The sequence below is a fragment of the Corapipo altera genome, unplaced genomic scaffold, assembly GCF_003945725.1.
Source record: "Corapipo altera isolate COAL_440 unplaced genomic scaffold, ASM394572v1 61249, whole genome shotgun sequence".
In the NCBI taxonomy this organism is placed as follows: domain Eukaryota; kingdom Metazoa; phylum Chordata; class Aves; order Passeriformes; family Pipridae; genus Corapipo; species Corapipo altera.
Genome location: NW_020885138.1, coordinates 67,356 through 83,512, shown reverse-complemented (window position 1 = coordinate 83,512; position 16,157 = coordinate 67,356). Strand labels below are relative to the sequence as shown.

Genomic DNA, 16,157 nt, shown 5'->3' with positions numbered 1-16,157 from the left:
TACCCACCCCACCATGACACCATGATGACCCTGTGCCACCTCACCATGTCACATCAGATGAACTCATGCCCACCCCAGCATGCCACCCCAGGTCCCATGCCCTCATGTCTACCCTGCTGTGCCACCCTAGATGACCCCATACCCACCCATGACACCCCAGATGCCCCCATGTCCACAAAGACCCCATGCCACACCAGTGGCACCCCAGATGACCCCATGACCACCCCACCATGACCCCAGATGCCCCCGTGCCATCCCACACTCACTTGTTCTGCTGCAGCTCCTCCAGGTTGGCCGCGTTCCACTCGGAACCCTGTGCGGTGACAGCGGTGAGGGGTGGGGACACCCCTGCCCACCCTGCCCACCCTTCCCACCCCACTGCCCACCAGGTAGAGGTGTGGGAAGATGCGTGAGGGCCGGTCCATCTGTGCCAGCACCAGAAGCATCTCGTTGTCAATGAAGTCCTTGTGCTGGGCCAGGCTGTGCCCTGTGCGCCGCTCCAGCTCCTCCCGCACCTGCACACCACCAGGGGTGAGGGATGGCCGTGCCTGGCCCTCCCTGTCCTCCCCACCTGCTGCCACCCACCTCCTTGGAGGTGACGTTCTCCAGGTCAGCAGTGGCCATCACGTCCCGCAGCAGTGCCCGCACCGCCTGCTCTGACAGCTCTGTCGCAGCTGGCCTGGCTCCCACATCACCTCGTCACGGGTGTCACTGCCGCCACCATCCACCCGCCCCACCCAGACCAGGCCCTGCACAGACCCCGCCTCCTCGTGCTCAGGTCCTTCCCCTAAATGCAAGCCCTACCTCTCCATTACCCATTTTCTTTAAGCTGGAAACTTAAAGACTGGAAGCTCTACCCATTTTTTTTAAGCCCCACCCCATTCCTTCAAGCCCCACCCCATTTCCTGTAAGCCCCACTTATTTCTTTAAGCCCTACCCTATTTCCTTTAAACCCCTCCCCATTCCTTTAAGCCCCACCCCATCCAGACAAACCCTGTCCCATAAGCCACACACTGAATGCAGACCCCACACCTTAGCACAAGCCCCGCCCTCACAGCCCCACCCAATGCCCCACCCTTATACCACAAGCCCCAGCCCTACCCAGGCTGTAGGGCAGGGCAGGGGCGGGGCAAGGGGCGGCTCTTACCGCAGGGGCGGGGGCGATGCAGGGCGCACGGACTCGAGGTCAGCCATAGCCAGCCACTCGTTGAGGCAGCTCTGCTCTGAGCTCAACGCTGCTGCATAGTCGTGGGCCCAGGCCAGCGTGGGGCCCCCCGGGATGTGCCCACCACGGGCAGCGTCCTCGCAGGCGCGGTGCAGCTCCTGCAGCATGGCCCTGCCGCACACCACCTGCCACCCCTGCTCTGCCACCACCACCCTGACACCACCTGACACCAGTCTGCCACCACCCCAACACCTGTGTCCCCTGTGTTGGCCGTCCCCAGCATGTGGGTGCCACTATCCCTCTCCCAGCCGTGCCCAAACCCTACCCCAACCCTGTTCCCATGACTGTGCCCAGATGCCCATGGTGGTGCCGGTAGGTCCATGTCCTGGCTGTGCCCATGGTGGTACCCACATCCCCTGTGCCTATGCTGACACCCACGTTCCCTGTTTCCAAGCAGTGCCCATGTCCCCCATGCCTCCAGCAGTTCCCATATCCTGTGTCCATGATGGTGCCCCTATCCCCTGTGCCCTTGGCAGTGCCCACATCCCCCATGTCTGTTGTGGTGCTCAGATCCCCCATGCCATGGTGGTGTCCCCACCCCCTTTGCCCATGTCCAGGGTGGTGCCCACATCCCCCGTGTCCCAGGTGGTGCCCACATCCACCTTCTCTTGGATGGTGACACATTCCCTGTGCCCATGGTTGTGCCCACAGTGGTGCCCACATCCCTTGTGCCCATCCTGTTACCCACATCCCCCTTGCCCACAGTGGTGCCCACATCCCCCTTGCCTGGGATGGTGACACATTCCCTGTGCCCACAGCAATGCCCAAATCCCTCATGCCCATCGTGTTACCCCCATCCCCCATGTCCAGGGCAGTGCCCACACCCCTCACACCCACAGCAGTGCCCACATCCACCATGCCCATGGCAATGCCCATGTCCCCCACATCCGAGGTGGTGCCCACACCCCCCATGCCCTCGGTCACACCTGGGCCTCGCTCACCACATGGTCTGCACCGAGATGGGCTTGAAGATGCGGGTCTGTCCCCCCGACGTCACGCTGAACCCCCTGGACACCGCGGGGACACACGTGGGTTGGGGTGGGCACCCCAGGCCCACCCCTCACACGGGCCCTGCCCCCTTAAGCCCCTCCCCATTCCCAGAATCCCAGCCCCCCCTTACCCATCGCCATCGAGGAACACCTGGGTATCGCTCCAGAGGGGCAGCACCATGCCCAGGGTGCAGCGGGCGGCCCTGGGGCGGGCACAGGTCAGGGGGTGTGGCCGCCCCCCCGTGCCCCCCCCGCAGCCCGCTCACCCCTCGTGGGCGAAATCCACTCCCAGCAGCGCCGTCTGGCCCTCGGCTCCCGCCTCCTCCGGCCGCACCACCAGCAGGTACCGCACGCGCCGTGGCCGCGCCGACTCCAGCCGCACCGCCTGAGGGTGTAGGGGGTGTTGGCAGAGGGATCTGCCCCTCCCCAGAGCCCCCCAGTGCTCCCAGGGACCTGGGAGGAGCATCAAACACACCGAGGGGCCAGGCTGGGCCGTATCCCATCCTTACCCCATCCCCATCCATTCCATCCCTCTTCTCATCCTGTCCTGTCCTGTTCCTTACTCATCTTGACATCATCCTACCACATCCCCATCCACCCCATCCCATTCTGTTCCTGTCAGTATCCCACCCCCATTCAATCTCATCCCAATTCTGTCCTGTCTTATCCTATCCCCTTCCCTGTCCCATTTCTTGTTCCATCCCATCCCCATCCTCATCTCATCTCCATCCTGTCCCCATCCATATCCCATTCCCATCCTGCCCCAATCCTCATCCCGCTCCCTATCTTGTCCCATCCCATCCTCAACCATGTCCCCATTCCCATCCTGCCCCCATCCTCATCCTACTCCCTATCTTGTCCCATCCCATCCTCAACTGTGTCCCCATACTGTCTCATCCCATTCAATTCCCATCTCTGTCCCTATCCCCATCCCTATCCTCATTCTGTCTTCATGCCATATCCCCATACCCATCCTGTCCCATCCTGTCCCCATCCCATGTCAAATTCTGTCCATCCCCATTCTATTTCCATTCCCACTCTATCCCTTTCTGTCACTGTCCCCATCTCATCTCTATCTCATCCCATCCCATCCCCATGTTCCAGAGGGATCCATGCCCTACCAGCCGGATGGCATCCTGGGGGCGCAGCAACTGCATCATGAGGTGTAGGTGCTTCTCCTGCTGCCCCGGGGCCTGGCCAGGGGGCTCATCTTCGGGAGACTCATCCAGGGGGGTCTCAGCCGGGGGAGGCTCGTCCTGGGGGGGCTCCTCTGCAGGCAGCAGCAGCGCAGCCCCCTTGACCATGACAAAGCTCTGCCTGGGGGGCAGGAGGGTCCTGAGCAGCCAGGACACCCCCAGAGCACTCCTTCGAGGGAGACAGAGCTGGGGAGGGGGCAGCTGTACCCCCCCATCCCAGTGCCCCCCATCCCGGGGGTCCCGAGGCCCCTCTCACCGCCGCTGCAGTTTGCCGCGTCTGGGAGCATCTTCCTCCTGCAAATTGTGGGGGCAATTCCTGGGGGGAGCGTGACCCCAGGGCACAGACCATGCCTGGGCATCCCACACAATCCCCCCCAGCATGGACACCACAGTCCAGTGACCCCCTGCCAACCACCACCCCCAATAGCATGAGTCCCTGAGGGGGGTGTGGGGGCCTGGGGGACCCCTGGAGGGTCCCACTGGGGAGGTGGATTCCTGGGGACTTCCCCTCGGAATAGCAGATGGGGTACTGCCTTCGTGCCCCCCAGGCCTGGAATGGGGAGCCTGGGATGAGCGCCCAGAAAAGGCCCAATGGTTACTGGAGGGGGGGGCACTGGGAGCCACTGGGACAGCAAAGGGACTGGGAGGACTGAGGAAAGTGGAAGCAACTGGAGACAACCCCCCATCCACCCCCCGATCTTCCCCCCTTAACTACGGGAGCAGCGGAGACACCAACGTGCACTGAGGGCAACTGGGTAAACTTCCAGCAAACTCGTAGTAAAGTTCCACCAGGAACGGCCGGGATAACCTTGCACTGGGAGCGACTGGAGATTTCCGCCCCCACCCCCTTCGCGCTGGGATCCCCCGGAACAGGCTATCGGGACCTCCGAGGCACCGGGACTCCCGGGAACATCCTGTACCCCCCGCACCGGGACACCCCGAACCAACTTAACCCCCCCCCAGGGCACCGGGACCCGCAGGAGCTCTGAGACCCCCAGGCCCATCCCGTAGCCCCGCACTGGGATCCCCCGGGGCTCTGGGACAGCCCATTTTCCCCCGGGAGTCCTCATATCCCCGCACCGGGATCCCCTGTGCCAGCCCGTACCCCCGCACCGGGACCTCCCGGGGCTCCGGGACCCCCCGTCCCGTCCCCGCCGGGATGCCCCGCTCAGTCCCCATCCCGGTGCCGCACTCACCGCGGGGCCCCCGGCGGAGCCCCCCGCCCGCCGCACCGTCACCAGCGCCATGCCCTCCGCGCCGCCCCCCCGCACCAGGAAGCGCCGCCGCCGCCCCGCCCGGACGGGAACGGGAACGGGAGCGGGAGCGGGCACGGCCCCGGGCACGGCACGGCCCCCTCCGGGCAACACTGCCCCCGGGACCATCCGAGAGCCCTCGCTCAGAGCGGGACATCTCCAGTGTCCCGGAGCTGCCCTGGCAGCCTTTCCCGGGGATTAGCCGGGCCCCCCATCCGCGTTACCCCTGGGCAACTCAGGATTCACATTCCAGCTCGTGGGAGGCCGCCTCCCCGGGAAAGAGGGAAACTCCCGAGGCTCCCCGGCACATGGGACCCCCCATGTTGCCAGCAGGCAGGAACCCACCCAGTTTCCCAGGACCTGGGACCCTCCAGGTCCTCAGAGGGTGGAACCCCTCTGAGGGTTCCCAGCACTTGGGACCCCACCCAGGCCCCCAGAAGGTGTGACCCACCCCACTCTCAGATCTCCAGAAAATGGGAAGCCCCCAAGGGTCCTGGCACCTGGGACTCCTCAAGTCCACAGCAGGTGGGAACCCCACAAGGGTCCCCAGCATCCACACCACCCCAGATCCCATCATGTGGGAATCTCCTAAGGGTCCCCAGCAGATGGGAACCCCCACCACAGTTCCCTAACCAATGGGACACCCCCAGGTCCCCAGCAGGTGTGAATGTCCTGAGGGTCCCCAGCACTTGGGACACCCCCAAGGTCTCATTGGGTGGAAATCCCCCAAGGGTCCCCAGTATGTGACACCCCCCCAAACCCCCTGTCACCCCATGGGTCCCCAGCCAAGCCCCTCTTCCTGGGTGAGGGTCTCCTCAGGAAATATAAATTAAATAAATCAACTTCAGGGCTAGGAATGGGGGTAGAGGGCCAGATTTGGGGAGGTTGAAGGGGAGGAGCACCCCACCAGTGCCACCCATACGCTTACTGGCTGAGGCTCATCACCTGAGCCCCACCCTACCTGCAGGCTCCACCCTTTTTCCCAGCCTCCACACCCTGGGACACCCCACCCATCACCCCCACAGGCACAGACACACATTTGTGTATATATATATATATATATGTATATGTATATGTATATGTACAGACACTCGGCCCCCCCCTGCTTCCCCCACTGCCCCAAGGGATGAGGCCTGGGGGTCCCCTGGCAGCTCCCCCACTGGAGTACCTTTAAATAGGGGTCACCCACATCCCTCGGGGCCGTCCTGCCCCCCAGGGGGTCAAGGTACAACATTAAAGAGGAGGGAGGTCCCAGGGGAGGGAGTCCTGGAAGTTGGGGTGTTCCTGGGGTGGGGGTCCCCAGGTGAGGGTCCCTGGGCTGAGGTTTGAGCCTGGCGGGAGAGGAGCCCTGGACTGGGGGTCCTGGGGGTAGGAGGATCCCTGGATCAAATCCCCCCGTGTGGGGGCTGTGCCCACATCAGGGGGTCCCCATCATGGGGGGGCCACCCCGGCAGGGCTATGCCCAAACTGAGGAGTCCCCTGGGTCGGGTGTCCCTGTCCCTGCAAGGGGTGTGTCCCCACGTGGGACATCCGTGTCCCTGCATGGTGTTACCCCACATGGGACATCCCTGTCCCAATGCGGGACATTCCTGTCCTGGTGCAGAGTGTCCCGGCACTACTTTTCGGTGAGGGAGAGGCGCAGGATGCGCTGGAGCTCCTCATCCTCCTCACGCCGCCGTCGCTCCCGCTCCTCCTGCTCCCGCTCCGAGAGGGCCATGGCCAGGCGCAGCTGCTCTGCAAAGGTGCTGTACCCGGGGGGGCCCGGGGGGCTCCCGCCACCTGCACCGGGGGGGCTCCCGGCGGCCGGGGGGTCGGCGCTGGGCCTGGCCTGCAGCAGCATGCTCTCCTGCAGGGCCCTGACAGGGGGACAGCAGGCGTGGCCGGGTCCCCTTTGTGGAGGCCACACCCCCTTTGTGGAGGCCACACCCCTCTTACACACCTGTGCCCCACCCACCCCAGGTGGCCACAACCTGCTTCACAATGCCAAAATGGGCTGGAGAGACACACCCCCCACATGCTCCACCCACACCCATCACTAGCCCCATCCTCTATGGCCACACCCTTTGGACAGTAAGATGCTCCTCCCCTCTTTGTGGCCCCCCAACCTTGATACTGTTAAGCCCTGTCCCTCTAAGCCACACCTCATGGCCCTGCCCCTCTCCCACTAACTTTTTAAGCCCCTTTAGGCCACACCCCTCTACCCCACCCTGATACCTTTAGGGCTCACCCCCTAAGCCACACCCTCAGAACCCTTTCCCTACCCAATCTGACACCTTTAACCCCCTCCCCTTTAGGCCACATCCCTATGGCCACACCCCCTCCCCTCTTCTCAACTGGACACACATAAACCCCTCCCCTCTAGGCCACACCCATGTGGCCCCTCCTCTCCCCAGTTTCACACCTTGAAGCCCCGCCCCTCTAAACCACACTCCATGGCCCCTCTCCTGCCCCACTCTAACACATTTGGGCCCCTTCCTCACACCAGGTGAGGTGGGCATGGCACCCCACACCCCATGGGTGGAGCCCCCACCTTTCCAGCTGCAGGTCCTCGTCGTAGGGCGGTGGCTCCGCGCCCGGTCGGGTGTTGGTCAGCGCCTCCCAGATGGTCACCTGTGGGGTCGGGCTGCAGGTGAGGGGGTGTGGCCAAGTGAGGGGGTGTGGCCAGGTGAACAGGTGTGGTGAGGGGGGCGTGGCCATACCTGGTCGGTCTCGGTGCCGGCATCCAGCAGGCTCTGCTGGATGGCGAACTGCAGCAGGTCATCGTCCTCATCCCGCAGGGGCTCGCTGCGCCCCGCGCCCAGCACCGTGTACCCCGCAGGCACCTCGAACACACCCGCCTCCACCTCGCATGGGAACGGCCAGGCTGCCATGCCAAGGGGGCTGTCAGCACCTGGGGTATCCCATGGCTCCCCATGGCACCCCACGGCTCCCCATGGAAGCCCATGACATCCCATGGCACCCCACACATCCCACGACATCCCATGGTGTCCCACAGCATCCCATGGCACCCCATGGGGTCCCATGGAACCCCATAGTATCCCACAGCACCCTGCACCCATGGCACCGCACAGCACCCTGTGGAATCCCGCAGCACCCCACAACACCCCATGGCACCCCACAGTGTCCCATGACACCCCACAGCATCTCACAGCACCCCATGGCACCCCGTGGCATCCCACAGTGCCTGTGACACCCCCCCCCCCGGCATCCTGTGGCATCCCATGGCACCCCACATCATCCCACAGTGTCCCCTGGCACTCCACAGCACTGCACACTCACTTCATTACCCCGAGCACTCTGTACCACCTGTACCCCCACCCCACCCTGAGTCCACCGGGATCCCACGGCCCCTCCACCCCCAGCCCCAGGACGACCCTGGCTCCCCCAGCCTCACCTCTGGGCCCAGGGGGGTTGGTGCCGGGGGGGTGGGCGCCGGGGGGCTGTTGGGGGGCACAGATCCGCACGGAGCCCAGCGGCTGGTCACACCCACACAGGTTGCTGAAGGTGATGCGGGCATTGAGCACGTGGAACAGGGGGATCTCTGCGGGTACAGGGGTCAGTGGCTCCGCCCCTAATTAAGCCCTGCCCATAATTAAGCCCACCCCGACTAAGCCCCGCCCTCACCGATCTTGACGGGGAAGCCAGGGGGCAGCTTGAGGGTGATGAAGTCGCGCAGTTTGGCGAAGTGGGCGTTGGAGATGGCCATGAGGTCGATGATGGGCGTCACCTGCTCCGCCAGCGACAGCGGGTGCTGCTCGCACAGCCACAGCGTTGCCTTGAACCTGCCCGGGCACCGCCGTGGGCACGGGGACCCGCCGGGGACACCGCCCCCGCTCACCAGCACCGCCCCGGGGACACTGCCCCGGGACCGCGGCACCGCTCCCGGGGGGACACACACCCGGTGCCGCGGCCCCTGGGACCCTGTCACCACCCTCATGGGTCCTGACATCCAGTGCCACCTCCCCTGAGACCCTGTCATGGCTTCTAACACCAAGTGCCACATCCTAGGGGTCCATGTCACTGCCCCCAGGGGTCCTGACACCCACTGCCATGTCCCTGGGACCTTGTTACCACTCCAGTGTGACAGCCCCTGGGACTGTTTCACCACCCCTGTGGGTCCTGACACCCAGTGCCACATCCCCAGGACCCCATTATGGGTCCTGACACTCCATACCACAGCCCCTGGGACCCTGTCAGCATCCCAGGGGTCATGGTCCCTGGGACAGTGCCACCATCCCTCTGCCACATACCCCAGGACCCTGCTACCACCCCATAGGTCCTGACACCCGGTGTCATGTCCCCATGATCCCCATCCCCCCAGGGCAGTGGCCTCACCTCTGGACCTTGCTGGACATCTCGATGGGGCGCCCGATGTTGCGGGTCTCGAGGTCGAAGTGGGGGTCGAAGTACTCCTCAGGGGTGATGGCCGTGGGGTTGGTGGGGCTGGCAGCCTGCAGCACGGGCGCCTGTGGGGACACGACCACTGCTCAGTGCCCCCAGGACCACCAGCCCCCTTTGGGGACCCCCAGTCTCCCCAGGAACCCCCCTGGCCCAGTCACTCACCCCGTTGTGGGTGCTGTGCTGCTGTGCGATGCCCAGGAAGGAGTGGAAGGGGGTCTTGGAGCCTGGGAGGAGAGAGGGGTGCAGGGGTGCAGTGTGGGCAGTGGGGGGGCACCCCCAGGGCTGCCCAGGCTGTCACCAGTCACACCCTGCATGGGGTGCCACACCTGATGGGTGACACCACACACGGTGTCCCACGCCTGGCACATCACACTCCACACCCAGACTGTCCCACACCTGATATGTCACCCCCCACACCCACAGTGTCCCGCTCCTGACAGGTGACACCCTGCACCCATGGTGTCCCACGCCTGGTGTCCTATACACTGTCCTGTGCCTGATGGGTGACACCCCATGCTCATGGGGTCCCACACCTGTCACATGTCACCCCATCCCCCAGGTGTCCCACACCTGACTGGTGACACCCCACATGCTGTCCCATGGCTGACATGTTACACTGCACACCTACAGTGTCTTGTACCTGATGGGTGACATCCTACACACTGCCTCGTGCCTGATGGGTGACACCCCATGCTCAAGGTGAGCCACACCTGTCACACTGCCACACCCAGCACCCAGTGTCCCACACCTATCATGTGTCACACTCCACACACTGTCCCACGCCTGGGGGACACCTGTCCCACACCCAGTGTCCCACACCCAGTGTCCCACACTTGACACACGTCCCACCCTGGAAGGGAGCGGGCTTTGCACAGGAGTGGGCACGTCCCTGCGGCACACAGGCCCCCGACTGGCTGGCGGGGCTGTCACCTTTACTGCGTGACTTGTCCTGGTCCGAGAGATGCTCTGTCCTGGTCTTGGTGACCAGCTCCACATTACTGGCACTGTACACCTGAGGGGGTGACACCATCAGCCCCCTGCGCTCCAGGGTGCCCCACTGTCCCCCACCATTCTCCGTGCCCACCTTGGCCTCGTAGCCGCTGACCACCTCCATCTTCTCCGAACGCCAGCCCCAGATCCCAGACTTGTTCCTGGGAGGGTAGAAGGTGTCAGGTCCCCACGGGGGGGTCCCCACAGCCGCTCACCCTCTTCTTGCACAAGCGTTTCCTTCCCCTTCGCACGTGCTTCCCCCTGCAACGGCCCCTTCCTGCTGAGTGTCACCAGCCCCTGCCAAGCCAGGGTGCCATCCTCGCCCTTCCCACCTCTCGAAGGCAATATTCCGGGTGTCCAGATGCGTGGAGACGATGGGGGAGGTGAGCCTGCCGGCCACGTGCTCCTCTGTGGGCTGCATGGCCGCCAGCAGCAGGTCGGGCTCGTGCAGGGCCAGCGCCAGCGTCTCCGTGTACACCACCTGCTTGTCGTGGTCCACCTCCATCACCACGGCCCCCTCGTCTGCGGGGGACACCGGGGGGCTCAGAACACAGCCCCCCGTGGCACCCCCCAGCATGGGGATCTGAGGGTTTTGGGGGAATTGGGGAACCCTGGTGTGTGTAGGGGCTGAGGTGGTTCCCTCAGGAAGAGGGAATTGGGGGTTCCTGGTACATGTAGGGGTTGAGGTGTTCCCCTCACAAACAGGGAAATGGGGCCCCCATGGAGTCACTATAGGGAATCTGGGGGAACTGGGGGTCCCTGCAGGAGACTGGAGTCCCTGGTATATGCAGGGGCTGAGATGGTCCCCTCAGAAAAGAGGAATTGGAGTGCCCAAGGGGTACCTGTAGGGGATATGGGGGGATTGGGGTTTCCTGGTACAGATAGTGGCTGAAGTGGTCCCCTCAGGAACAAGGAAATGGGGTCCCCATGGAGTCATTATAGGGGATCTGTGGGAATTGGAGGTCTCTGCAGGGGACGGAGGTCCCTGCTATGTGTGGAGGGCCTGAGGTGGTCCCCTCAGGAAGGAGGAACTGGGGTCTCAGGGGGTCGCTATAGGGGATCTGGGGTCCTTAAAAGGGAGTACTTATAATGCAGGGGTCTTGGGGAGGCATCTGGAGGGTCCCTGAGTGTATCTGGGATCCCAGGGGGTTCCTATAGGTAATCTGGGAGGTCCTTATGGTGGTATTTATGGTGCAGGGGGTCTGGAGGGCAACTGGAGGATCCCTCAGCATACCCAGAGTCCCTACAGGGGATCTGTGTTACTTACAGGAGTGTACTTATAGAGTAGGGGGTCTGGGGGGCTCCCCAGGTGACTGGAGGTTCCCAAGAGGCCCTTATGGGGATGTACTTTTAGTGTAGGGGTTTCTGGGGGCTCCCCAGAGAGACTGGAGGGTTCCAGGGTTTATCCAGTGCCCCAGGGGGTCCAGATAGGTCCTTACAGGGGTGTACCTATAGTGCATGGGGTCTGGCACAGTGACTAGAGAGTGTTTGGGTCCCAGGGGGGCCCTATAGGGGATCTGGGGTCTTTATGGGGATGTACATATAGTGCAGAGGTGTGGGGGATCCCCAGGGTGATAGGACGGTCCCAGGGGGTCCCGGAGCAGGGGGTTGGAGCTGACCTTCCCCCTTGAAGATGTAGCTGCGGCGGCCGCGCTGCCACGTCATGTGCTCGAAGCCCAGCAGGGTGGTGTCCACCCGCAGGCTCTCGCCGCGCTTCCACACGCGGTACACGTCACTGGGACACACCTTGGACACCAGCGGCACTGCGGGCATGGGGACCCCCTCAGTGACACGCCCGGGGGGCTCCCCAGGACACCCCACAGCCCCTCACCTCGCAGAGCCCGGCCATGCTCACCCCAGCTGGTGAACTCCCACTTCATCTCCACATAGAAGTCGGATGCCTGGAAGGGATGAGGAGCATGATGAGCTTGGGGGGCTCCCTGCTGGGGTCCACTGGGGAGTCCTGGGGGCAGGGATTGGGGTCCCTATAGGTGGAGATATGGGGATCTGGGAGAGTGGAGTCATGGGTGAGGGTCCCCGGGGAAGGATAAGCAAGGGGGCCCCAGGGAAAAAGGATAAACACAGGATCCCCAGGCAAAGAGTGGGGTCAGTGGGGGGTTCTGAGGAGAACTGGAGGTTCCTGCTGGGGTTACTGGGGAGGTGGGGAGTCCTGGGAGCAGGGACTGGAGTTCCTATTCGGGTCCTAGGTAGGGATATGGGGATCAGGGAGGATGGGGTCATAGGTGGAGATTCACAGGGATGGATAAGCAGGGGGTCCCCAGGGAAAGAGTGGGGTCAATAGGGAGTTCTAGCAAGACTTTGGGGGATCCCTGGTGAGGTCACTGGGGAGGTGGGGAGTCCTGAGGGAAGGGATGGGGGTCCCTACTTAGGCCCCGGGTGGGATCAGAGTGGGGTCATTGGTGCAGGCCAAAAAGGGGATCTCCAGGGAAGGAGTGGGGTCAATGGGGAGTTCTGGGAAGACTTGGGAGGTCCCTTCTGGGCAGTGGGGAGTCTGTGGGGCAGGGACAGGTGTCCTTACTGGGGTCCTGGGTGGGGATAAGGGCAACCTAGAAGAGTGGGGTCATGGGTAGGGTTCCCCAGGGAAAGAACGGGATCAATGAGGGTTCCTGGGGAGGTTTGGGGGTGCAGAGGCTGTGGTGGGCCACCAGCTGTAGGGGATCCGTACCCGCCGGAGCTTGCTGAGCAGCTCTGGGATGCCGGCGAGCCGCCGCGTCGCCCGCTGGTAGTCACGGTACTGAAGCACCAGCTGCACCATCTCGGGGTCCCCCGTGCTCACGGCCTCCTGCAGCACTTGGGGGGCACAGGGCAGGGTCACCCGGGGGCTGCTGTGGCAGTGTGCCCGTATCCCCACAGCGCCACAGTGTCCCCGTACCTGTCCATCCGTTGGCGTTCTCCCGGCCCACGTTGGCGTTGTGCCGCAGCAGCACCCGCACCGACTCCAGGTGGCCCAGGGACACGGCCAGTTCCAGGGGCGTCCGGCCACGGGGGTCCGTCAGCTCCACATCGTGCTGAAAGGGTGGCGGGTCACTGCCCCCTGGGCACCCCGTGCCACCCAGTGCCCCCCAATACTCCCCCTGCATGCCCCATGCTCCAAAGGCCTAGTGCTCCCAGTTCCCCCCTAACTCCAGTGCTCCCAGCCCCTCTTCTCCCAGTGTCCTCCATTTCCCAGCCCCTCTTCTCCCAGTGTCACAGAGCCCCCCCCAAGTCTCCCTGTATCCCAGTGGTGTTACCCCAGTGCTCCCAGTTGCTTCCTGACCCCTGGTGCTACAGTACCCTATTATCCCACTGTCACCAGTCCTACCAGTGCCACCAGTTCTTCCAGTGCTCCCAGTCCCCTGTGTCCTAGTCTCCCTCAGTACTCCCCTTCCCCCCAGCGCTCCCAGTCTTCCTGGTCTCCCCTCGTGCTCTTAGTGGTCCCTCCCACCCAGTGCTGCCAGTCCCCCATGTTGCCAGTCTTCACAGTCTCCCCCAGTGCTCCCAGCCTCCCCCCAGTGCTCCCAGTCCCTCCCAGTCCTTCCAATGCCCTGTACCCCCAGTCTCCCCTAGTGCTTCCAGTCCCCCTGCAATGCTCCCAGTCCCCTCCCAAGTGGTCCCAGTCCTCCCAGTGTTCCATGCCCCCAGCCCTCCCTAGTGCTCCCAGTTTCCCTCCAGTGCTCCCAGTCCTTATAGTACCAACCCCCCCCAGTGCTTCTAGTTTCTCCCAGTCCGGTAAGTCCTCCCAGAGCTCCCAGTCCCATATACCCTCAGTTCCCCCAGTTCCCTGTACCCCCTCTCCCCTAGTGCTTCCAGTCCCCCTGTAATGCTCCCAGTCCTCCCAGTCTCCCCCGGTGCTTCCAGTCCTCCCAATAGCTTGTACCCCCAGTCTCCCCTAGTGCTTCCAGTCCCCTCCCAGTGCTCCCAGTCCTTCCAGTGGCTTGTGCCCCCAGTCTTCCCTACTGCTCCCAGTCTCCCTCCAGTCCTCCCAGTCCCCCTCCCACACTGCTCCCAATTTCTCCCAGTGCTTCCAGTCCCCGTGGTGCTCCCAGTCCTCCCAACAGCCTGTATCCCCAGTCTCCCCTAGTGCTTCCAGTCTGCTACCCGTGCTCCCAGTCCCCCCTAGTCCTCCCAGTCCCCCTCCCCCACTGCTCCCCCTTTCTCCCAGTGATCCCCAGCCCCCCCCCATCCCCCCCGCCCCCAATGCTCCCAGTTTCCCCAGTGCTCCCAGTCCTGCCGGTCCTCCCAGTACAGCCCCCCATCCCCAGTGCTCCCAGATTCCCCCAGTCCTCCTAGTCCCCCCCCCCGACATTCCCAGCGCTCCCAGTCCCCCATTCCGGCGCGGCGGGTCCCCCTCTCTCCCTCCCCTCCCCTCCCGCTCCCATCCCGGTGCCGGTGCGCGGTGGGGGTGGGGGAGGGGGGTGCCCGTTCTCCCTGTGCCATTCCCGGTGCCGCTCCCGGCGGCATTCCCACCGTCCCCGCGCGCAGGGCGCTGTCCAGCGCCTGGTGCCGGTTGTGCCAGACGAGCCGGTGCAGCGGGAAGGTGTCGGCGGGCCGGGCCATCCCGGCACCATGTCCCCGGGGCCGCCGGGGCGGACGGACGGGCCGCAGCGCGGGGCCTGCCCGCAATGGCTGCGCGGGGGCGGCGGCGGCGGCGGCGCAGAGCGGCGGCTGGGGCGGGGCCGCACCGGGCACCGGGAGCGGCCACCGGGAGAGCGACGGCAGCGGCGAAGGGAAAGGCGGTGGCACCGGGCACGGGGATGGGCGCTGGGAACGGCACCGGCAGCGGGCACGGGCGCTGGGAACGGCACGGGCGATGGCACAGGGCACCGGCACCGGGAACGGCACCAACCACGGAGGGACAGCGGACCCCAGCTCATCCTCGTCCCGGGGCTCCCTCACCTCTTTTAAAAATGTCATGACATCAGTCCCACAGTGGGTACACAGTGCTCAGGACCACTGCGCACCCAGTACTGGGCATATCTCATCCCATCCCATCTCATCCCATCCTCATCCTTACCCCCTTTCATGTGGTGACATCAGCTCTGTAGTGGGTACCTGGTGCTCGGGACCACTGTGCACTCAGATCCAGGTTTACCCCATTTACCCTATCTTATCCCATCCCACCCTGACCAGTCCACCTCATCATCCGGGGGCTCTCTGACCCCTTTTATGTGGTGACATCAGTCCTGCAGTAGGTACACAGTGCTCAGGACCACTGTGCACCAGGCTCTGGGCTTACCCCATCCCATCCCATCCCACCCCACCCCACCCCATCCCATCCCATCCCACCCCACCCCATCCCATCCTATCCCATCCCCAGGAATGCTGGAGCACCGGCCCTGCACGCCTGCCGCGCCCCGACGCACAGCCCGCAGGCAGGGTGTGCGCAGGAGAGGTGCCATCTGCACTGCCCGGTGACAAGAGGACAGCCAAAGTCACCCCCAGTGACAGCATAGCAAAGGGGAACACAATCCCCAGCACCCCCCGCTGGCCCGGGACCTCCCACCCTGCAGGGCTTGGGGACTCCCTGGGATGTCCCCAGAGTGCCAGTGTGTCCATGGGGGGACACAGGGGCAGCCCTGTGACAGGGAGGTGACAGGGACACGGTGACACCCTCAGCAGGCACAGTGACCTCTCCACCCCCCGCAGGGAGGAGAAGCCAGGTGGTGTTTTTCTATGTTTTTATTATAAAAACTCTTTTTTTTTGGCATTCTCACATCTCTGCTCATGAAAATCTCACTCACCCGGTGGCCCCCCCTCTGCCCGGTGCCCCCCATGCCCGGTGCCCCCCATGCCCAGTGCCCCCCCAGCCCCTGGAGTAGAGTGACCAGAGACCAATATTTACAGATGCTGCCAAGAACCGGGGAGGGAGGGGACGCCTGTGCCCATCAGGAGGCTGATTTGGGGGGGTCCCACCTGATCCCTTCTCCCCTGGGAAGGGGGGGTGGCAGTGGGCTGGGGGTGCCCTCCTTGCCCTGGGGAGCGGCAGAAGGGGCAGAGGCAGAGCCGGGGGGTACAGGGGACCTGTGGGACAGTATTTACAGGGGTTCCCCCGGCAAACACACACACACACACACACACACACACACACACACACACACACACA

General features: G+C 64.2%; 2 protein-coding genes across 5 annotated transcripts in view; both read right to left on the bottom strand.

Moving 5' to 3' along the window:
* Nucleotides 1–4,666, bottom strand: part of SSH3 (slingshot protein phosphatase 3) — a 6,982-nt gene extending 2,316 nt beyond the window's left edge. The window contains exons 1-10 of one of the 4 annotated variants that reach the window (XM_027670119.1): nucleotides 4,607–4,666; nucleotides 3,667–3,704; nucleotides 3,336–3,531; nucleotides 2,481–2,599; nucleotides 2,346–2,417; nucleotides 2,167–2,232; nucleotides 1,148–1,336; nucleotides 586–679; nucleotides 387–515; nucleotides 267–313 (exon numbers count right to left, since the gene is read on the bottom strand). In XM_027670119.1, coding sequence (XP_027525920.1) covers nucleotides 267–313; nucleotides 387–515; nucleotides 586–679; nucleotides 1,148–1,336; nucleotides 2,167–2,232; nucleotides 2,346–2,417; nucleotides 2,481–2,599; nucleotides 3,336–3,531; nucleotides 3,667–3,704; nucleotides 4,607–4,657 — 1,001 coding nt within the window. In that variant the 5' untranslated portion in view covers nucleotides 4,658–4,666. Of the gene's footprint in view, nucleotides 1–266; nucleotides 314–386; nucleotides 516–585; nucleotides 680–1,147; nucleotides 1,337–2,166; nucleotides 2,233–2,345; nucleotides 2,418–2,480; nucleotides 2,600–3,335; nucleotides 3,532–3,666; nucleotides 3,811–4,606 lie in introns of those variants that run through there. The other 3 variants (XM_027670118.1, XM_027670120.1, XM_027670121.1) reach the window with 3 other exon arrangements.
* Nucleotides 4,667–5,719: 1,053 nt separating this feature from the next.
* ANKRD13D (ankyrin repeat domain 13D) lies at nucleotides 5,720–14,659 on the bottom strand. Its single transcript, XM_027670113.1, has 15 exons — nucleotides 14,522–14,659; nucleotides 12,948–13,083; nucleotides 12,741–12,865; nucleotides 11,910–11,955; nucleotides 11,674–11,817; nucleotides 10,387–10,576; nucleotides 10,149–10,215; nucleotides 9,995–10,076; nucleotides 9,227–9,288; nucleotides 8,999–9,129; nucleotides 8,288–8,445; nucleotides 8,058–8,204; nucleotides 7,363–7,526; nucleotides 7,194–7,273; nucleotides 5,720–6,519 (listed from the first exon to the last, which is right to left on the bottom strand). The coding sequence occupies exons 1-15, from the start codon at nucleotides 14,609–14,611 to the stop codon at nucleotides 6,279–6,281; spliced, it is 1,863 nt and encodes a 620-aa protein (XP_027525914.1). The 5' UTR covers nucleotides 14,612–14,659; the 3' UTR covers nucleotides 5,720–6,278.
* Between the last annotated feature and the right edge of the window lie 1,498 nt (nucleotides 14,660–16,157).

What these genes read in the sequence shown, in the direction of transcription:
- ANKRD13D (XM_027670113.1), bottom strand. Translation starts at nt 14,611, where the DNA reads ATGGCCCGGCCCGCCGACACCTTCCCGCTGCACCGGCTCGTCTGGCAC. An exon ending in TCAGCGGCTACGAGGCCAAG is followed by an intron (nt 10,077 to 10,148) that starts GTGGGCACGGAG and finishes TCACCCCCTCAG; the next exon opens with GTGTACAGTGCCAGTAATGT. An exon ending in ATGTCCAGCAAGGTCCAGAG is followed by an intron (nt 8,446 to 8,998) that starts GTGAGGCCACTG and finishes GTGCCCGGGCAG; the next exon opens with GTTCAAGGCAACGCTGTGGC.